At 38.0% G+C, this 23,255-nt stretch overlaps 1 protein-coding gene across 2 annotated transcripts; it reads right to left on the bottom strand.

Annotated features, from left to right (window-relative positions):
* Positions 1 to 22,012, bottom strand: LOC121303788 (mothers against decapentaplegic homolog 7-like). Of its 2 annotated transcripts, none has more exons than XM_041234579.1 (4): positions 21,891 to 22,012; positions 16,792 to 16,845; positions 13,661 to 13,732; positions 1 to 944 (listed from the first exon to the last, which is right to left on the bottom strand). In XM_041234579.1, the coding sequence occupies exons 1-4, from the start codon at positions 21,937 to 21,939 to the stop codon at positions 406 to 408; spliced, it is 714 nt and encodes a 237-aa protein (XP_041090513.1). In that variant the 5' UTR covers positions 21,940 to 22,012; the 3' UTR covers positions 1 to 405. The 2 variants fall into 2 exon arrangements, with proteins under 2 accessions (XP_041090513.1, XP_041090506.1); XM_041234572.1 differs by lacking the exon at positions 21,891 to 22,012 and adding an exon at positions 17,927 to 18,642.
* Positions 22,013 to 23,255: the final 1,243 nt, after the last annotated feature.

The raw sequence follows: 23,255 nt of genomic DNA, 5'->3' as shown, positions 1-23,255 counted from the left end.
TTAAAGTTAAAGGTGTACAGTTTTATTTTTTTAATAGAACATTAACTCCTTTTTAAAAAACATTCAACTGGGTGTCATCACCCATAAAAAAACACCAATCTTGTGTTTATTTTTTTAATTTTTTTTTTATTTTGGCATTTCTTGTTTTGCATTTATATTAAGCAAAGTGCATCTTATTTTTTCTTCTCGTTAACACATTGCACAATACATAAATAATGATGCTTATAAAACGTCTTCATATTTACAAGTAATAATATATTTATTATATAACATAAAATACATTTTTCTTTATTAAATCTTTTTTTTTTATTAAAGAAGTCCTTGGGTTCTTTTTTTTTATTTTAGCACTGTATTTTTCCACCCCTAGAAAACGGGGTTAGTCCTGTTCAGCTTGATAAGAGGTGGCTATCGGTTATTGAAAATAACCTCCAGCCAGCACGGGCAGCTACTGATAAACTGTCTTGTGTAGCACTGGCCCCAGCCTTTCACAAAGCTGATCTGTACAGTGAAGCAGGTCCAGGGCTGCTGGGTGAACTCGTGGTCATTAGGCCTCTGCAAGCTGTAGGCCTTCTCATAATCAAAGGCCTTGATGGAGAAACCCGGGAACACTTTGTGAACCAGCAACGTCCGCGAGTCCGGGTTGTCCAGTGTGGCCGACTTGATGAAAATGGGGTAGCAGCTGCGGTTGTACACCCACACGCCATCTCCCTCCTTGGTGAGCTGGATCCCATAGCCGATCTTGCCGCGCACTTTCTGCACCAGCTGGCTCTTATTGTCCGAGTTGAGCTGTCCGAGGCAGAAGCCATTCCCTTGAGGTAGGTCATAGAAAATATCCAGGGATGGCTCCTGGACAGAGTACAGGCGTCCCACGCGTGTCTTCTCCTCCCAGTATGCCACCACGCACCAGTGAGATCGATCCCCTGGCTCCTGAAGAACCTGGGAATCTGAGAAAAGAGGAAAAGGACTAGTTAGCTCAATGTAAATGTATACACGCTTTTGGCAGAAGTTTGTAATCATACCAATTATATATATACAGTGCCTATAGAAAGTCTACACTCCCTTTCAACATGTTCACCTTTTGTTGCCTTATAGCCTGGAATTAAAATGCATTAAAATAGTTTTTTTTTTTTTTTTTCATTTATCTACACATCCTACCCCACAACTTCCCAGTGAAAAAAATATTCAGAAATTTGTAGAAAATTAGTTAAATATAAAAACTGCTTGGTTGGATAAGTGTCCACCCCCCTTGTAATAGCAATCCTAAATTAGCTCAGGTGTAAGCAATCGCCTTCAAAATCACACACCAAGTTAAGTGGCCTCCACCTGTGTTAAATTCAGCAGTTCCTGTAGGTTCCTTCTGCTGGGTATTTCAAAGTAAAGACTCAACCATGAGCACCAAGGCGCTTTCAAAAGAACTCCAGGACAAAGTTGTTGAAAGGCACAGATCAGGGGATGGGTATAAAAAATATCAAAGGCCTTGAATATCCCTTGGAGCACGGTCAAGACGATTATTAAGAAGTGGAAGGCGTATGGCACCACCAAGACCCTGCCTAGATCAGGCCATCCCTCCAAACTGGATGACCAAAAAAGAAGGAGACTGATCAGAGAGGCTACCAAGAGGCCAATGGCAACTTTCCAAGAGCTACAGGCTTTTATGGCCAAGACTGGTCAAAGTGTGCATGTGACAACAATATCCCAAGCACTCCACAAATCTGGCCTGTATGTTAGGGTAGCAAGAAGAAAGCCATTACTCAAGAAAGAACACCCTGAATCCCATTTGAAGTATGCAAAAAAAAAAAAAAAGTGGCAAAAAGTTTTGTGGTCTGACAAAACTAAAATGGAACTTTTTGGCCTAAATGCAAAGCATTATGTTTGGCGCAAACCCAATACAGCGCATCAACCAAAGAACACCATCCCTACTGTGAAGCATGGTGGTGGCAGCACCATGTTATGGGGATATTTCTCATAGGCAGGGACTGGAGCACTTGTCAGGATAGAAGGGAAAATGAATGGTGCAAAGTACAGAGAGGTCCTTGAGGAAAACCTGCTGCCCTCTGCAAGAAAGCTGAAACTGGGATGGAAGTTCACCTTTTAGCATGACAACGACCCAAAGCACACAGCCAAAGCAATACTGGAGTGGCTAAGGAACAAAAAGGTAAATGTCCTTGAGAGGCCCAGTCAGAGCCCCTACCTAAATCCAATCAAAAATGTGTGGCATGACTTGAAGATTGCTGTCCATCAATGCTCTCCAAGGAACCTGACAGAGCTTGAACAGTTTTGTAAAGAAGAATGGGCAAATATTGCCAAATCTAGGTGTGCTAAGTTGGTAGGGACCTATCCTAACAGACTCACAGCTATAATTGCTGCCAAAGGTGCTTCCACCAAGTATTAACTCAGGGGGGGTGGAGACTTATCCGATTATGATTTTTCAGTTTTGTATTTGTAATATATATATTTTTTCTCAATAAAAACTTTTTTCCCCTTAACACTGTGGAGTATGGTGTGTGAAATCCTCATTTACTTGCATGAAACACTGCATGAGGCACTGACACAACAAAATGTGAAAAAAAGTTCAAGGTGGTGTAGACTTTCTATAGGCACTGCATGCATGCATACATACATTTTTTTTTTAAGGCTTTTTGCAAGGAAAACCAAAATGAAAATTAAGATAACTTACTCACTCTAGTTTCACATATCTATATACTGTATCTGTACTGTTCTTGAAGACATGTCCTGAAAATTCTTGGTATTCTTAAAATAAAGCAGTACAAAAGAGAGGACCCTCTAGTATCTTTTACAGCCATTAATGTTGATCTGAAGTCAGGTTGTATTTTTGTTTCAGGCTGGTTTACAATGTTCTGACATCAACTCAGTCATAAATCTGTCCCAATCATTGTTTTATAGCTTTGCCTCTTTATATAACAGGAAGTTATTACAAGTAATAATATTAATATTGGGGGGGGGGACTCGGAAAATAAATCTCGGTCTCCCAGTTTAGTTTTTTTAATTTTTAAAGCAACTGCAAGCCAGTTTATTGCTCAACCAATTCACTTGTTTATTGATCAACCAAGTCACTTGTGATATAAAGAGTCACATATCTACAATGCTGGTAACATAACATGACAGTGGGTGAAAACACTATGACAACAGGGCTAGCTTCTTGGCCTGAGCTTGAAGATAATTATATTTCACTGTTCTTCATGTCTTTTCTTTGAATTGCCAGTAAAATGAATCATAAATAAACCATAATTTGCCACCAAGATAAAGCCAACAATGGTCTAAAATGGGCTCTTACTGTATTCAATGGGTAATGGTTAAGAACTATATTTCTGTCTCTTATGGACAAGCCTTGATTTGAAACTACATTCCTTTTTCCAAGGATTTGCGTGTACCCTGGTAGCTTAAGTTTTTCTCCCCTTTAATGTGCCTCAAGCTCCATAACCCTATCCCACTGAAACCTGGCATACAACATGCAGAGAAAGAACAGAGTGCCGAGAGAGAGAGAGAGAGAGAGAGAGAGAGAGAGAGAGAGAGAGAGAGAGAGAGATTCTGGATTGAATTACCTTAAAACTAATCTTCAAAATCTCACTGCTCTCCACCCCCTAAAACCTCTTTCTACAAAAAAAAAACAATACATATATTACCCTCCGCTAGTTAAAACTGGAAAAGACACTGCCTTACAAAGAAAGAAAAATCACAACAGTTTTGGAAAAGAAAGATTTAGCCAGCTTTAGTTTATCTGGCTCACACATCTCTAGCTTTATGAAATCACCCCGTTGCATGAAAAAAAAATCCCTCAGACTGGCTTTTTTTCCTTCTTCTTCCTCTTTCATCTTCACAGGCCGCCAAGTATACCCAGTAATTTCCAAACAGACATCAGTAGAGGGAACCTTTCAGTTATGCTAATTGCCCAGCCTAGATAAATTGCAGCGTGTCTCTGAAAGGCACTTAAAGCTACAACATGAAGCTAGAACGTCATGATGTGGAAAAGGTTTCTTAAAGGAACTGTTGCACACTAAAACCTAAACTAAAACATGCTGCTTTACAATTAAAGTGGATTTATTTTCCTTTCCTTTTAACAGTCTGTTTGAATTCTAGTGATATGCCTGTTTTGTTCTGCAGACATTTAACCTTCTATTAACTTACTAGAAACAGTATGAAATCACAGGAATAAATCTGTAATGTGTGTGTGTGTGTGTGTGTGTGTGTGTGTATATATATATATATATATATATATATATATATATATATATATATATATATATATATATATATATATATATATATTTATTATACACAGTAGTTAAGGCAGTGATTGATATGACTTGCCAATTGGAGAACTACGTAAACTTTTTCAAAATAATGTTTTGTTGATTGTAGTCTAGTTTGAAAACCGTGACTATGTATCGTGCCACCAGTGACTCTGACAGCATCAACACAGATGCCGTAGTTGCAATATTATATAAGATTGCACATGGTCGATAGAGAAAGAACTCTGAAGAGTTCTTTGACTCTGGGGACTGTGGACATATCTGAGAATTGCAAAAACAAAAATAATCTTTCTTTGAAAATTCATACTTCAAACTGAATGGGGCTTCCTGAGGAAGCTCATAATGAAACGGAAAAAAAATTCAGACCCTGTGCTACTGCTAATAATTTTTGTTAAAGAATATGTTCAACGGCTAAAGACATTTCATACAATTTTCCATTTTCTATGTATTCTAACATTTACTTCTTTACTAAACCCTTACAGCTGGGCTCTGCCAGTGCTTTTTGCAGCCGGGTGGAACAGAAGATTATAATCCAGTTTGCTTCAGGGCTGGGCAAAACTGAGACAAAGATCTTCAAGAGTTCTTGCCAAGATCCCAGTCTTGAACCAATAGGCCACACTGTCTCACTACCACAACATACAGTGTGAGAAAATGTGCCAGCAGATTGAAATAGTGTATGTGTGCATACGTGTGTATAACAGTGTGTGTGTGCGTACGTGTGTATAATAGTGTGTGTGTGTGTGTATAATAGTGTGTGTGTGCGTACGTGTGTATAATAGTGTGTGTGCGTACGTGTGTATAATAGTGTGTGTGTGTGCGTACGTGTGTATAATAGTGTGTGTGTGTGCGTACGTGTGTATAATAGCATGTGTGCGTACGTGTGTATAATAGTTTGTGTGTGCGTATGTGTGTATAATAGTGTGTGTGTGAGTATGTGTGTAATAGTGTGTGTGCATACGTGTGTATAATAGTGTGTGTGCGCGTATGTGTGTATAATAGTGTGTGTGCGTACGTGTGTATAATAGTGTGTGTGTACGTGTGTATAATAGTGTGTGTGTGCGTACGTGTGTATAATAGTGTGTGTGCGTACGTGTGTATAATAGTGTGTGTGTGCGTACGTGTGTATAATAGTGTGTGTGTGCGTACGTGTGTATAATAGTGTGTGTGTGCGTACGTGTGTATAATAGTGTGTGTGTGCGTACGTGTGTATAATAGTGTGTGTGTGCGTACGTGTGTATAATAGTGTGTGTGTGCGTACGTGTGTATAATATTGTGTGTGTGCGTACTTGTGTATAATAGCGTGTGTGTGCGTACGTGTGTATAATAGCGTGTGTGTGCGTACGTGTGTATAATAGCGTGTGTGTGCGTACGTGTGTATAATAGTGTGTGTGTGCGTACGTGTGTATAATAGTGTGTGTGTGCGTACGTGTGTATAATAGTGTGTGTGTGCGTACGTGTGTATAATATTGTGTGTGTGCGTACGTGTGTATAATAGTGTGTGTGTGCGTACGTGTGTATAATAGTGTGTGTGTGCGTACGTGTGTATAATAGTGTGTGTGCGTACGTGTGTATAATAGTGTGTGTGTGCGTACGTGTGTATAATAGTGTGTGTGTGCGTACGTGTGTATAAGTGTGTGTACGTACGTGTGTATAATAGTGTGTGTGTGCGTACGTGTGTATAATAGTGTGTGTACGTACGTGTGTATAATAGTGTATGTGTGCGTATGTGTGTATTTTTTTTTAAATGGCTGCCTGGCTCCAGTGGTTGACTTTCTCTGCCCTAGCTTTTAGGAGTCATCACCCATGCAAATTACAGAGTAGCTGTGTCTGCGGGTCTCATTCTACCTCGCACTCAGCTCTAGAAAGCCTTCAAGGAAGGGTGGGACCCTGTTTACAGTAATTGTGTCTTTAGCTCAAATCATTACCTCCTTGGTTTTTCTTTCAAACTAATCTCTAGCATCTTATCCTATTTTCCTCACACAAAAGAAAAACTTTAAAAGAGTTATACATGTTCTTGATGGTCAGTTTAAATTGCGGTTGGGATTTCAGTCACACTATAATTTAGCTAGAAAAGTTTAGCTTGAATTACATTTTCCAGCCATTAAACAATTACCAGTAGTATTAAAGTAGTTTTTGAATAGTTAAGATTCAGTTTTGTTTACAGGCATTTTTATTTTTTATTTTATTTTTTAATTTGTATTGTTTGCTAAAACGTGTTTGTTAAAAAACACAGACAACTCTAAATGTTGTTTAAATATTGAAATAGCTAGTCATAAATTGTATGAAGCAAGTGTACTGGCAATTGAAACAGACAACTACCTATTGTTTTGACTGCAACACCAAGGCAACCATGTTCTGGACACTGTGTCCTAGTTTACAGACTTCAAACAAACAACCGGGCTAAAGAATTCAATTCCCTGACCCCAAATACCACCCCCAGGTCACCTGCATCACAAGTTTCACAAAATTAAAAAAAACAATTTAATAAAACTAGGCCTTTTTTGTGGGAACCTGAAGAAGATTTTGCATATCACATCAGTATTTAGTTGTATGAACATTTTAAAGTAAATTAACCAAGAAGTGGCTTGAAAGTAGGCCTGTTCAAATAAATAAATAAATAAATAAATAAATAAATAAAAATCAATCCAGCCCCCCTGTTTTTTTCGATTTAATACCGCTGGTCTTTACAACCTAATAACCTGCCAGCTTGGGGCCAGGGCTAAGGCCTGCTGAAGGGGGGAAGAAGGAGGAAGAGTAGGGGGGGACGGCACCATGTGCCAGACTGGAGACAGTTAGTAGCCTGAAAAAGTTAATGATTACTACTGTCTGCCTTCATAAGCTAATGGTTTCTATTCCTGGACACACACAGACACTCAAAGCTGGTGCTCTATACAGCCTTTCAACCTTTAGTTCCAATGAGACAAGTCACACACAAATTGGCTTGTCCATCCATCCGATGGAGAACATTGTTTTACCCAAACCTAACTAATTCACCCCTGAGAACCTCTGTTTAAAATGGCATTCGAAGCAGACCTAAAAATGTAAATGTAAATAACTTGACCAACAGTCCATGAACTTCAGTGTGAAGGTTTAATCTTTAATTCAATAGCGAGAGGGGAAAAAATGATTAAAGCTACAACTGTGCATGTTAAATGAATACCTGTTCAAAATTGTATTTTAAAAAGAGTTTTCATGTTTAGTTTTAATCAGATTCATTTACTACTACAAAGTGAATCTAACAATAGTCATTACATTGTCTTGTTTAGCAAGAGAAGTTTTGAATGTCTACATGCAATGCAAATCACTTGAAGAATGAGGTGTGAACAGCACAGAACTTTTCTCATGCCTTTTAAATAGCTCCTTTTGTCTTACACAAAGTAAACTTCAGCTCAACAAGCAGTAACAAACAAGGGCTACTCTAGTTAAATACAGATGACATTTCTTAACACAAAAAAACCACTTTAAATATAAAATATATATATATATATATATATATATATATATATATATATATATATATATATATATATATATATATATATATATATATATATAAAATAAAATATAATACATAGGTTGCAGAAAAAAATTGAAGGGTAAGCAGCAACAACATAATTGCCAGCATTCTCCAGCAATTAACAAAAGTAAACTTTGATATTCCACGCAACCACCCAGACTGGAAGAATGTGCATCCTGAAGCAGGGACTGTCACTGTATTTTCAGGGTTGTATCATTCCGGAAGAAGGGAACAACTGAAACACTGTCCTCAAAAGGATGTTGATGTGGGGAAGCCAGCTAGTAAAGGAAATCGCTAAATACTAGTCAAAGAAAAATTGCGTAAGGGGGTATTTTAGGTTCTGTCATGGTTTAAAGCAGACAGAGGTTATACAGATGTGGCAGCATACCTCTGTTTTAGGTAACTCAAGCTTAAAGAAAAATAACTACATTTATTTCATTTTTTTATATAAAAAATACTGACTGGTTAAAAAATTAAGTTATTGGAGCATTTATGGAAAGGTAGCATGCTCTCTATTCCTCCCCCCTCCCTCCCTTCTTAAGGGACTGTCCTCCCTGCTGATTTTAGTCAACATCATTTAGCCCTCATCAGCTGGGTCCTCCATCAGCTGCGCTGCAGTTTTGTTTTGACAAGCCACCCTCATTTTCACTTCCACCGCCACTATTCACTCAAGCAATTAAAAGCTGAGGTGCTCCACCATGTTATGAAAACATCAACAACGTTTTTAGGCTGGTCCTTGCCTCGCTCCCAAACTGTTATTATTAAAATACTAATAATTTTATCCAGACCCACAGGCTCCCCAAATAATAATAATAATAATAATAATAATAATAATAATAATAATAATAATAATAATAATAATAGAGCAGCTGTGCTACCCACATACTGCCTCTAGTTTAGAATCACCAAGGGCAAAATACAGCAGGTCAATCACTTTTGTTTTTGGGAAAACATTATTAGCAGCTTCTGTACAAAATGCTCAGTCAGTTTGTTGATGTTTTTTTTGTTACCATAACATCTTCTGCAAGGCTATTTTCTACTTTAGTTTTAAATGCACACAACACTGTTATTACAGACGTTGCATTTAAACAGCTACCCTAGGATTCAAGGCTGCATTCATGTAATACATCATGGTTGTGTTTTTAATGTAGTCTGGTTTTGCTTGTGCCTCAATACTACACAATCAAAACAAAGTTTAAAATGTCAGAAGTATTATCTTTTTTTTTTTGTTGCTATTTTGCAAGCTTAACCCAACATAATGACACAAGGTGGGGAACAGTGGAAGGCCAAAACCAAACTGAACTCTGAGCCAAAATCTTCCTTGGCCTCACATTTTGGACTGAATATAATGAAATATCCCCTTTTAGTCAATTGAGCAACACGACTGCAATAAAATTACAGAGAACTGCCACTGACCCAGCTCAGTCTTTTCCTTAAAAAAAAAAAATAAAGCTACATTGCTATAGAGTGGCCTACGGTTGTCAACCTACTGTGTCTGTCTGGCTGCTGCTCTAACTAAAACAACTTTCATTGTCTTACGTTTATTTTATGTTTCCTGGAGGGACACAACTGCAGTGTTTAGCCCTTTTCCTCAAAGACATGATGTAATTTCCTGTGTTGCCCTTTTCTTTCCTGTTAATCCAACAACTCAAGAGTGCAACAGGACTGAGGGCATGTTTTCTATTGTCAGCAGGGCCATAGCCCCAAGAGTCAATGAAGATGTAACGAACACCAGATAGTTTTATGGTCACTGGTCTGGCAATTGATTTGTGCTGTAATACTGTTTTGGGTTTCATTCAGTGGACGTGAAAAGGAAGTTGTGCTGGTAACTAAAATAAATAAACAAATAATATGAGTGCCACCTCCCCCAACGGCATTTCTGAAATTACTGTTAAAAAACTGTGAGATAATCTCTTGAAAGGTTACATGACGAACCTCCTTAATTTGAGCTCAAGTGGCTTGGAATAGCAGAAGTGCTCTGGGACCTGCGGATCACTTTAATAATACACTTTAGCCTAAATTTAACCCCTAGAGGAAGCTGCTCTGTGACAGTAGGCATGCGGGCAGCCAGACCCTGTGTGGGTCATTCAATCCTGCTTGAGAAAGTTGGTACGGGCTGTCAGCGCCATGTCACAGTATTCTTTACACAGCCACTCCAGGGTCATTACGAGTCGGCACCAGCAGGCATTCCACCTTCGTCTTTGACCCCACCCTCCCCACTCCAACCGCTGTCACATTCACGATAACACTGTCAGTGCCCCCCTTATCAGTCTCATAGCTCAGTAGCAGTGTGAAGCAATGAGCACCTACAGTTACTGTGGCTGAGGCCAGACTACCATGCCACCAAAATCCAACACCTTGGTTAACCACTAAGCTTTTGGGTTGACAACCACCTACTCCCTAAGAGCAAAAACACATCCTTCGTTATTTGAAGGGAGAAATATCATCAAGAGTCAAATAATTGCTTGTGAAGTAAATGGGAAATATATATATATATATATATATATATATATAGAGAGAGAGAGAGAGAGAGAGAGAGAGAGAGAGAGAGAGAGAGAGAGAGAGAGAGAGAGAGAGAGAGAGAGAAATAAAGTCTCTACAGCAATGCAAAAGTTCAAAATTCTTTCAGCCCAAATTTCAAACTAGATGGCTTACCAAAAGAGTTTCCGTAAAGACATTCACGGTCACACTCTCGTTATTTTACTTCAAACAGATTACATAACTCCTGCTCGTTTATTTTCTTCAAAGAAATCTCTTTATTAGTTAAAACGTGACTAGAGAAACAAACAAACAAACAACACGTTTCAACACTACTGTGGTTCACATTAATTGATAATATATGTGTGTTACATATACACACACACACACATATAGGTCTATATAAACTCCACTGTCAAAAAAAAAAGGATGTGATTCATAAAAATGCAAACCCAAGTAGACTCAGAGCTTTAATAGGGTGAAAATGGATTCCAGCGCTTCTGAGAACTAAAGCCCCCACACCCATCGTTGCTAAGCATCTCCCATTCCTCGGCCTGCTTGAAGCAGCCCACCCTGGCTGAAGAAGAAAGAGCTTGCCAGGAAAGGCCTAGCGCAAAGGAGGAACTGGAACAGAGAGTCAGAGGCCAAAAACTACACATATATGCTGCCAAGTCCCATTCTCTATCCCCTACACTGGCCGGTCTACATTCTGCTACAGTCAGATGATGTGTGAGGGGAGCTGTAAGGCTCCCAGTCTGGCAGGCGGCCTAGTTTGCATTAAAGCCTTTCACTGTCACATTGAGGTTAACTCTTAATAACCTTACTCTCCAGGACAACAGCAGCCGCACAGGCAGGAGATTCTTAAGCAGTGCAAAACTATCCATTGACCAAACCTTTCCTTGTTTACATACGGGCTAAAGAAAAAAAAAAAAGTAAAAATCTTATATATTTGTATAATAAATACAAATATTTGACAACACAATTCATGCCTACTTATTTTTTTTTTCTATAAATAAAATAGAAAAAAAAATAAAGATTGAAAAGTTAGGCTAAAACAAGTAACTGTCAGTGTAAAAAACACAGCTGCAGAACACCTAAAACCATACATTTCAAGTTAACACTGCTCTTAAAAATAATTTAGCCAATTCCCAGGGGTCCTCTGTGACATCATGAAATGCTCTGCACCCCCTTTCTCTAATACAAAGTTTGAAGCACAACATAAAAATGGCAAAGCGAGTGAATTAAAAGGTCAGCTCAGTGCCTCCAGGAGGAGCCAGCGCTTTTGTGAAAGCCCCTAAGGGATTAAGTTTTAGCATTCAGCTTTTTTTTCCCCCTGCCAGAGAAATCAAGTCCATGGCTCCAGCCTCCAGACCTTCCTCCATCCTTGCACTGAGCCCCATTCATTAATCTAACTCAGTGTGGCGTGGTTCAGTCCAGGAAGGAAAACAGAGGGGTGTGTGCGTGTTTGAGAGAGAGAGAGAGAGAGAGAGAGAGAGAGAGAGAGAGAGAGAGAGAGAGAGAGAGAGAGAGAGAGAGAGAGAGAGAGAGAGAGAGAGAGAGAGAGAGAGAGAGAGAGAGAGAAATTTGCACTGGTCTAAAATGTCTGTTTAGTTAATACTATGGACTTCAGAAGCTATGCATAACAGAGCTGGGTGTTGCTGAGGAAGTCTGCATTATGGTAATATCCACAGGCTGTATTTTGTACTCTTAACTCACAGAAGAGTCAGCATCTCCCGCACCACAAATTCAGTTACTTCTAGGTTGTTTGAATAAAATGAGAAAAGATGACAAGGAAAAACACCCTTAGAGACAGAACAGTTGGGGGTTCAAAACTACCAACTCACAAATGTGCCTCAAATCAGCCATCAGTGTGCTGTTGTTGCAACTGCCATTTTTCATGTGCAAATCCTAAAGTCATTCATACCCCCTCAAAAGGGATAGCATGCTGTCAGACCCAGTTCTAACAAACACCAGAGTGGCGACCCAGCCTCACCTTTGCCATTTCTTACCAGCTCCCTTTTAAATAAAAGAGCATGTCGGAGATATACAGATAGCTTATTTTAAATTTGTCCTAAGGCAAGAAAACACCAGTTCAAATAAATTACACTGTTACCACCGAGTACCAAGTCAAGTAACACTGCACCTTTTCTTGGGCCACCTTTGGAAAGCATTTTGATTCTAGCTCAACTAACTCCCCAAGACAGGGGCCCTTCACCAGTCGCTCATGAGAGACTTGCGCGATTTCCTGTGCCCCCCCTCTGCCGCCACCCCCCTCCCCACCCCCCATATCCAGCGGCCCAGACAGCTGAGATGTTATCAGTAACAGAAACCTTTCAGAAAGCTCTCTTTTAAAAGGTTAGTACTTCCTTGGCTTGTTTCATGTGGCATCCTGAGGAACTTGCTCCCCACCTCCCCAGTACTTCATAACGTCAACCAAAAGCCCTTAAACAACGTCCTTATTGATGTTCCACTCATGATTTCTCTGTATTCATGTCTACTTCTGTCTGTGTGTATCTACCTGTCTTGTTTGCATTTCTCTGCTCTTTCTTTCCTATAACATAAAAGGCGGCGTAAAAGTCAAGACCGAAAGTGCCTATTTTTGTTCTGTTCCTCAAAACATTCTCATTAGGGCTCTTAAACAAACAATACCCTCCCCTCTCAAATAACTGCTGGGGTGTGTATTACAGAGGGAGGGGACAAAAACACACTTAAGGTTGTCTTTGTTGCGAATGCCATTCCCAGAGAGAAACTCCAGGTTTTAGGTGGAGGGATTAGTCTTTCACAGAGCAATCAAGATGAAGTCCACTATTATTATTATTATTATCATTATTATTATTATTATTATTATTATTATTATTATTATTATTATTATTATCTAAACAATACAGAAATCTGATTTAGAACAAGCTCCCCTCATCCACTCTAAAATAAAATCTACGAAAGTAAAATAAAAAAAATAAACTGCTTGCGTTCAAGACTGTAGTGTGAAACATTTCCTACTACAACCGCGCCACACGCCATTTTGTTTCGAACTATGATGTAGATTGCTTTGATGTTTAGTAAACCCTTTCCTTATTACCCAGAGAGCTCAATCACACATTCTTGCAATGCATTCTAAATTATATATCCAAACGGCATGCCTTAACATTGCACTTACTGCTAAATTGTAACAGTTGTTTAAAAAGGAAAAAAAAAAGTATACTATGTAATCCATTACCAGATGTGTAACCTGGCATTCTATACATTTGGTATAGCATGCAACAGCCATATGCCAACTTCAGAACTATACTGGTATAAAGGTATACTTCATTTAATTAATTGTGCTCCTTGCAAAAAGCCTTCAGACAGAACACTGACTATTAGACACAAGGCACTGTTATAGAACATGGCTTACCTGATAGCCCCCCAGGGGCCAGAAAATGAGTTCCCCCAGTTTCAGTGGAGGAAGGCACGGAGTCAGGAGAATCTGTAGAGAGAGAGAGAGAGAGAGAGAGAGAGAGAGCGAGCATGAGAGGAAGAAAAGTAGCATCATTTAACCAGCTGTACACCATTAATCACGGCAAGAAACCAATGCTTCATGAAGATGTTGAACTCAGTAAATTCTGTGTAACCTTCAAGTTGATGTGAGGTAAACCGAGGAGCTCCTTAACCCTTTCTGCCACTGCCTATGACTGCTTTTACACCAAATTTCTCTGGGTGGCAAACCTGCTTTTTCTGCTAACACACAACTTTCTTTTATTTTGAGGTGGTCCTGCCTTACCCCTGGATACAGCCAGACTGAGATGAGTTTTACTCAGATCAATGTTGGCACAGGACTGGTGGAGAATGAAACCCATGGCCCCTTAGTGGCCACTGAGGAAGTCTATTTGACATCTGTCTGAACAGCAATGCGATTAAACCCTGGGCGACTTAACTGATATAAACACATTATCCACTGGAGCTTGCCCGTTTTTATTACAGATGCAGACAGTGTTGACTCGCTGATATTTTCAAGGAGTACTGTATTACTTTTTTCTTTTTTTTCTTTTTTAAAATTTTTTTTTAAGTATAACAAAAGTGCATGGTGTACGGCTTATCAGCACAGCATGTAACACATAACAGGAATATACAGTTTAACAGGATACACTTAATCAAACTGAAAACAATGAGGGAGACGGGAAATGGTTTTTAGTCTTGAAAACTGTACATAGTACGTTTTCTTAATGGCATTCTAAGGAAACAGGCTTTCTTTTTATTTAGCCCTATGATCTCTGCATTTTTAATGGATATAAGTGAATAAAAACAGTAGCTAGTCCAACATACAGAAACAGCATCACAACCCCACCACAATAAGATACAACCTTTCTATACAATTATAAATATGACCATCTATTTTTATCAGAATAATTTCTTAACATATCTATTTGGCTATAATGGGCTGACATGCACAACCTGGTATAAAAACGTGAACAAAGCAAAAGACTTGTAAAGTTCTACCTGACCTTTTCTCAATACAATACACAAAACCATGATCCCTCAGCCCCCTAAGCCTGTCTATCGATGTTTTCTGTGATGTGGGACCTACATTAAATCTCTACAATGAAGAACTGCAGGATGGCTTTCTTTGGCTTTGCTCCAGCCCCTTTTCCATTTCCCAGACAGCTACAGTGAAATACCTAACATACTAAACGACACTCTGGCCAGACTACAGTGGCAGGCCCTGATAAGAGTTCCAAACACAGTTAGCTCTACAGCAATTTTACAGAGTCAGAGCCAGCGTGCTCCTCTGTGTACTCACAACATACCGATTCCTTTCAATATTTTAGTATTTTATTTTGAGAATTGCTCAAAGAGATTGCAGCATTAAATAGACTACTACCTTGAAGCAAAATCTAAAGAACTTCAAAGCTGATTTAAATTTTCTGATTAAGCCAGTTAAGGTAGATCCAGGGGCGCTGGAACTAGGGGTGCGGTAGTTTTGCATGGCTTCCATCATGGGTTAGTTTTGTTCAATGGCTTTCAGTACCCCTACTTTAAAAATTGTTCAAGTGCCACTAGGTGGATCTCAACAAATAATGTTATGACAACATTATGACAAGGTGAAAATGACAAGTAGCTTAATCCACTTCCTACATTGCATTGTCAAAGCTGTAACTTTTTTTTTTTCATTCTTTTCAATGATTGAGAGCGTCTGAATTACATGAATCACTTATCTGGAAGAACTTTTCCTTTCAGTTAATGTTCTTGGTTGGCTTTTTCTTTGTTGGTGCTTTGTCACTTTGGTGTCAGCACCTTCTAATTAATATGCACCATTCAGTGAAAACACACACAACCAAAAAAATAGTAATAAGCTCCAGGCAAGTCTAACCGGAATTTAGTAAAAGTGTTAAGAGCTCCATAAGCATCCTTTAAGGAAACTCATTCCCCAAATACATCTTCCTATCCAGTTGCACCTGCTACTTTCTAGTTCATGTTTCCATTGTTTGCATAACAGGCTTGGCTTTACAAAAACTACACTGTCCAGAATAATTTATTGAGGTGCAACGTCTTTTTAATTACACACACCCATAAAAGTGTGTGAATTGTAGTGCAAGATACGATATAAACACATGCTGTATTTATGAATAAAATAACATGCGCATAAAGTAAGCACACACACACAGACACATGAATAATTCAGCGTGGTTAACCCATAGGAATAATGAATTATGTTCAAATTATGTTGCGTGCCAGACTCAATCACACTGTGGGTTGCATCTTAATCAATACCAGTCAATTAATACAGGGCACTGAGACACAGAGTGGCTCCAGAGAACCTGCCCATCCCTGATATAATCCACATTGGATTTCCTCTAACTTCCCTCCTCCCTCTCTCTCTTGCCAGGCCAATCTATCTGACTCTGCCAGCCAAAAGTTTAAGCAGACAAGCAGGAGAATCTGTGCCAGCCTCGAATGGGCTTCGGACCTGGCAACACTCCATTCAATTAGAAAGGACTGGCAGGCAAAAATGCATTTTAATACCCCTGCTGAAAAAAAAAATTAATAAAATCTGATGCACTGAACACATCAACAGCTTTATGATTTTTGTTTTCAAAGTTAAGACAAGAACACTTACACAACATTATTAGAAATATGTTATAAAATAACTGTCAATGTTAGCTTTTTTTTGTTTGTTATTCTATTTTGCATTATTTATCAAAATCGTTATTTTTATATTAATAAAATGTGTTAATGGGTTTGGTAATATTTTGTCTCATTATAAATGTGACTACTATTTAATAATTGTATTAATATGATGGTGACTGTTGTTATTATTAAGGTTAATCACATGTATCAAAATAATTCGAAATCTTTTATTAAAATTCTTATAAAATATATTATATATTATATATATATATATATCTATATATATTCTATATATATATATATATATATATATTAGATATTATATATATATAAATACAACAACTAAATATTAATTCCCATGATAATAATAATAATAATAATAATAATAATAATAATAATAATAATAATAATAATAATTACCAGGTTGTTTGAGAAAGTCCATTGGATATCTAGAGTAGGGAGGAGGGGGAGACTCTGAAATGAAAGAGAGAGAAAAACGACAGCCATGAGAAAAAGGAAGCTAGAAACTCATGATAACAGTGGCATTCTTTCAGCAAACTGTTTGTCTTAGCTCTGGGGGTTGGAGGCAGGGCAGCTAGGCGGTGATTGCCTTGATATTTAACAGTCAGATAAACAAAAGGGGCCGCCTGGCGCCAGGCTCGTTGCTATCTGCTGCTCTGGCTGTCTGATCAGGGCCTCCTTTGGCTCAACTAAAACGCTCCAGTCTCGGAAACCACCAACTTGAGCCAGACTGGACGACAGTCTTCTTGCTATTTTAAATATTTAACATTTACAAAGAAGGAAAAACCCCCAAAGAAATGTCTTTTTACTTTGGCAAGCATTAAGGTTTACTTAGAAGTTTCCTCAAATTAAATGAAAACATTAAGACCGTTTCTAAAATGTTATGTCACAATTATGCCATCTGTCCTGACACACTCCAGATACATTTGGAAAATATCCGTGGTGTGAGCTAGTGTCTTCAAACATTCACATGGCTGAACATAGGTATCTTTCACAGATTACAAAAGTAAGACTTCACAAACATTGTCTAACTGTAAAGGCTGCCTTATAATTGCCATAATGGTTTAAATTAAACTTGTCTTTTTTTTCAGGGTGTACACGTGTATACATGTTCTATATTTGCTCTTATCCCTTAACCTACAAGGACTGAAGGGAATGAATCCACATCTTCTGTGATGTGATGTGATGTACTCCCATACAACTAGACATCATTAAGGAAAAGTCTATCACTAATGCAAAACATATGCACCATTTCAACAAGATCAGACTGTACACAATTACAGTATGTGCGTAGACAGAATATACTATTTACATTGCACATACTGCTATATGCATACTGTAAATACCTATATATTATGTGCATATTTATTAGAAAAGGCATTCAAAGTAAACGACAACGCTAAGCGATTTGACATATACTTGCAAAATTGCACTCATAATGCAGCTTCACTGTGTTATATATTTTTCACACTAACACATGCATGGCAGTATTTTACACAAACCACCTACAACGTAACGTTAAGTCCCAACTCACCTAATTCACAGAGCCTGCTCATATGGTGGGGATTGCAGCAAACCAGCTCTGGGTTAGTTTTTCCATAAGATTCACAGCAAGATAGCCTCTTTAATTCCGAGGAATGCCTGAGATCCGGCCACCTGAACACTTTACAGAGCAGCAAAGGGAGCGAGTACGAATGCTGACCCAGTTTGGAGTCCACCTTGCTAGACAGGAGAAGACAGGGGCTCCGGGCACCCCCTTTAGAATCCACTGCCTGCAAAAGCGCCTCTAATTGTTTCTCTTTAATTTTTTTCAGTATCAAATGGGTCAAGGCTTTTAGTTCAGCCTCCGTTCCGGGGTTAGATTTGGAAACCTTTGCCGATTTCCCCATGCAGCAGCCCCCAGTTCCAAGCGCACGGGTATCCGCCTCCCCGTCGCCCTCCCCGGGCGCACGGCTCCTCCAGAGTCGCCGGACGAGCCCCGATCGTTTGGTCCTGAACATGCGGGACGAAAAGAGGGTTTCCCGGCTAAAAAACGAGCATGATGTCCGCAAATCATGAAGAATCCGGGATCTGAGTCCAGGCAATGACAAGCAGCCTGAAATAATATTACTAATAAACTGGGAATTGGAGCAGCAAAGGCAGTCTGTAACATACGCCAGTCTCTTATTTGTATACCAAAACCCCTAAAATATAGGATTTTGTATTAAAGCAACGTTTTAGGGGGATACTGTGTGTGTGTGTGTGTGTGTGTGTATATATATATATATATATATATATATATATATATATATATATATATATATATATATATATAGACTACAGTATAATATTTTTATGTTCTAGCGGAATAAATATCCTAATAAAATAAAAGTGGTTTTACTCGGGTAAAATACAATTAATATGACCAACACAGCAAATTAGCAGCAAAATTAGTGCACCACAGAGGCACTCGTCGGTGTTCATATATTAATCGCTCATCAATATTGTTTTCTCCGGATAGCAGCCATAAGTATATATTTTTGCGATGTAGATATAACTAGTATATTCCTATATCTATATATATATAATATCAATATATATAGACAATATGGGACGTCAATAAAGAAATCAAGGGACTGTGGAAGTAAAGTTGACGACGCGATTCAAAATTCTGTTACAGAAAGTACGAAATGCAAACAGAAAATATATCCATTGGAAGCCAAGCTTGTCCTGGTTTTCTTAAACACTTAATCCACAATCCTTGATCCGATTGCAAACAGTGGAAAGGCTGGTGTCTAGTCGTTGCTTTTCTCTTTTCAAAAATAATATTGTATCCGTCTGTCTTTCCCGTTTTTTTGATTATATATTTTTATTTTGGACGTCTGACGTTTTTCTAGTTCCAAATGGGTCCAAACTCTTGCAGATCTGTAAGCGAGTGAAGAAGTGGCTGGCAAATTACAAACTGCCAATCTGTATAGAGTACTTGTGCTGGTACATACTACAGATCCTCTCTTTCTCTTTTCGTAAACGCGTAATCGTAATCTTTTATATTTCCTTATTTTGCTTTATCCGACCTCTAAGCAGAAGTTTCCGTCTCAAAAACACAAGTCGTACGGTCAAAGAGAGGTGACACGTTCTTGAGGAGAAGGGTCTGAAAGTGACGTGAATTAAGCAAGTGCCCTTGCTATCTCTTTCTCCCTGTCTGTACGCTCTTAGCTCTGTCTCCAGTGCGCAGTGTCGCGCCCCATCACGTGGGTGTCTAGACACACTGTCGCTTTAAAAAAGTGATTGTGTTGCGCAAAGAGATCAAGTATCTTAAAGCTAGAGAACTCTTTCTTGAAAAAAAAGTTTTATATTCCCAAAGTTGTAGAAGAAAAAAAAAATGCTAACATGAAAAGGGAAAGCCCAAGCTTTGTTGCTTTAGTAGAGTTAATGGACGAATGTGCTCTCTACATGTTTAACAAACATTATTCGTATATTACTAAAATGTATAATATTGATTTCTACAACACCTATCATTTAGCACCTCTGTAGGCCATAACAATAGTAGTCGTTATGTGTGTTTTGTTTTTGTTTTTTTCAAAAACATAATTAGAAATATATTTAAAAAGAAACAAACAAAAAAACATAACTTTTTTTTCTTACTATAAAATACACCAGTACTGTTTGATTGTCTTCCAAAAACTTCAATACAAATAGTACAGTAACCTATTATTGGATTTTCCCCGAAAATATAAATTTATAATATACATGTTGTGATATGTGTTTAAAATAAAGACGTGTAAACAGAAGGGCCGTTTTGCTAGAAATGTAAATAGCACTGTTAACAAGTCCAACGTTAACAAGTTAGGATGATGGACATAATTAGTTTATAAAAAATGTAACGATGACATGTATTTTAAGATTGTAATGAAAAACAAGGGTCTAAAATAGATATGAAAAAAAATCACGAAGACACATTCGACTACTTTTTAAAACTGTATTTCACATTAAAATCGTCGGTAGCACATTACTATTGACTTAATAATGTAAATGCAAGCAGAACAGAGCTAGGAATGCTTCACTCCACATTGCAACATGTGATCTGTCACCATGAATTATCAACGTTGAGGTCTGTGCTCTGATCTCATCAATGTATCTGCGTTATCGTTGCACCAGGCATGGCTGTGTCGACTTCCACTACACTGCCTCCTTCTGGGCTAAATACACCAGCCAGTATTTTCACTTCCCACTGGACAAACCTTCACTAAATAATAATAGTAATAATAATAATAATAATAATAATAATAATAATAATAATAATAATAATAATAATATAAAGCTTAACTAACAATCATCATACTTTTGTGATCATTTAAAACACTTAGGCCAAGTAAAGGCTTTTGTAATTGTTTTCTTTATCTACAGATCTAGCTATCACTGCTCTCTGTATTTATTTATGGTTGTTAAGTCATACAGTAAAACCATACATCATGTGATGCAATTTTAGGAATGAATTGCAATAAAACGAGTGCGTTTGTTTAATGGTGTGCGTGTGTATATTAAAGTAATTTCAAACCTCTTAAAGGACTTCCACTTTTAAGCTAAATTTGCCGTTGTACGGAAGGGTATATAAAGCTCTAATCGAAGAAGCGCGTTTGCTGTGTGTATGCGTGACAGACAGCTGGAGCCAGGGTCCATTAACCGAACTGTTTTACTGACAGCACTGGGGTGTAAGACACAACAAAGAAGACACAAGAAGATAAATAAACGCTCGGGAAATCATTTCCATGGTCATTAGAAAACAAAACGGGACGATCCTCATTGTAACTTTACTTAGGTACCTTATTGAATCGCTCACAACGTATGTCCTCAGACTTACAGAAATGCTTGAAAAACTTTCAGACGTGTCCTTGAAATACTGGCTGTTTGGATGGGAAAGAACGGGTTCACTAGTAGAAGTAATGTGCCGTAGCCTCAATATCAATGTAGTTAGGGACTTGAATTCAAATGTGTATTTATAAACAAACCACAAAGTTGCATTTCAATTAGTGTATCATCGCATGTTTTATTACGCATTTCATAATTGACCCCAAAATAATATCTATAGTCCATTTGATATTGGATGCTAATCTAGTCCAAAACATGCTGCAAACGTGTCTCTAGCATTTAGAGATTGTCTGTGTGACGATAACATAAGTAACCAATGTTGTTTTATTTAAGTTAGTCCGTAATTAGCACGTGCAGTGATAATGCTGTTGTCTAGGCTAGGTTGAACTTAGGCTACTTCAGTATCGTTTAGAACGAGGGTTTGTATTAATTAAATGCAAATCTATGATATGCAGTTCACTATTATGACCATATCTATACTAATAATACAGACAAATATACGTTAGTGTTTACAAACCACATATGGGTTAAAATAATTAATAGGCTAGTATAGGTTACCTGCAATCAATAGGCTACCAACTGCTACCTTGCACAGTGGACCAAAAGCCTGCAATTATGCTGCCAATAGTTTTAAAATAGTTTCTACTTACTATGAAAAGTAAGGAATACTTGCGTTCGTGTTTTACAGAATGATGTCATCTCACCAATAACCTCTTCCAATTTAAACTGGCAAATCTAAACAGAGTTAAAGACTTGTTCATCCTGCACTGTGTCATATCAAACAACTGGGCGTGGGGGTTAAAGACAAATGTAAATACTTCCCCTTGAAACCCTACCGAACACGAGGCGTGTATGCCTGAGTGTTTGTGTGTGTGTGTGTGTGTGTGTGTGTGTGGTGGAAGTGGTGTGTATGTGTGTCAATACGTGATAAGTAGCCTAATGTTTTTAAGCATCTGCTGGCCCTTTAAGTAGATTCGGCAACTGGAGAACACAGATAGCCTCTTGAGCTGATAGTTGAAAATGCCGATGTAATTGTCCTCTAGACAGGAGGGGCGGTGCAGTATGTTAATGCAGGTGCCAGTGAGTGTAACTGCAGGGCAGTGGGAATGATGGGAGATGTGTGTTCGGGAGGCGCCGCCAGTCAATGGCACAGTCCCATTGTTCACAGATTGTCTACTGGCGCCGCACAGAGCTACACTCAACTAGCAATCACTAACATTTAAGGTAGTCTGGAACTCGGAAATAAATAAATAAATAAATAAATGCTACCACAACAGACATACAGATTTCGCATGGACTCTCTCTCTCTCTCTCTCTTTCTCTCTCTGAAATAAATAGAAAATCAAAATAATAGTTTGTAGCTATCAAATATAGGATAGATTTTTACCTGGTGTGTGCCTCTGACCACAGGGCACACAATTCTACAATTCCTTCTTTACACCATTGAAGCTAAACATAATATAAACAAACTTGCATTGAGATTTATTTTGGTACCACAGTGGGTAAGTAGGGAAGGAACCTTAAACAGACCACTGTGATCCAGATACCTTTTGCATGCATTTAAGTTTCCTCCATTTTTATCTAAAAGATTAAAAAAAAAAAAAAAACTGCAATGTTACCTATAAATTAAAAAAAAAAGTTGAAGTTTTAAACCATCCATAATTACATTTGTTTTAGAAAAAAAAACTGTAGTGCAAACTTAGCGCTGAAGAAATGTTTAATAATTGTTGTCCATTGTATGGTTTATACATAATTTTTAATGTATTCCGTACCATTTTATAATTATTACTCCCGGCACATACTGTTCATATGCAGTATTTACATTACTGCATGATACAATTAAGATTTGCTGCATCACTTTCCAATATTTACCCCAAAAGGCATTTGTAATTACATATTTTGGCAATACTAATACAATTGGACATGATTTAGTTTTACACCACACTTATTTTTTTATTATTCTGCAAAACAAACTTGCCAAGAAAGATTATTGTATTCTATTAAAAGGTATTTTA

The sequence above is a fragment of the Polyodon spathula genome, chromosome 2, assembly GCF_017654505.1.
Source record: "Polyodon spathula isolate WHYD16114869_AA chromosome 2, ASM1765450v1, whole genome shotgun sequence".
Taxonomy (NCBI): Eukaryota; Metazoa; Chordata; class Actinopteri; order Acipenseriformes; family Polyodontidae; genus Polyodon; species Polyodon spathula.
The sequence above is the reverse complement of the archived record's forward strand: the minus strand, read 5'-3'. Positions and strand labels throughout refer to the sequence as shown.

What these genes read in the sequence shown, in the direction of transcription:
- LOC121303788 (XM_041234572.1), bottom strand. Translation starts at nt 18,392, where the DNA reads ATGTTCAGGACCAAACGATCGGGGCTCGTCCGGCGACTCTGGAGGAGC. An exon ending in GGACTTTCTCAAACAACCTG is followed by an intron (nt 13,733 to 16,791) that starts GTAATTATTATT and finishes CTCTCTCTACAG; the next exon opens with ATTCTCCTGACTCCGTGCCT. An exon ending in GGCCCCTGGGGGGCTATCAG is followed by an intron (nt 945 to 13,660) that starts GTAAGCCATGTT and finishes CTCTTTTCTCAG; the next exon opens with ATTCCCAGGTTCTTCAGGAG.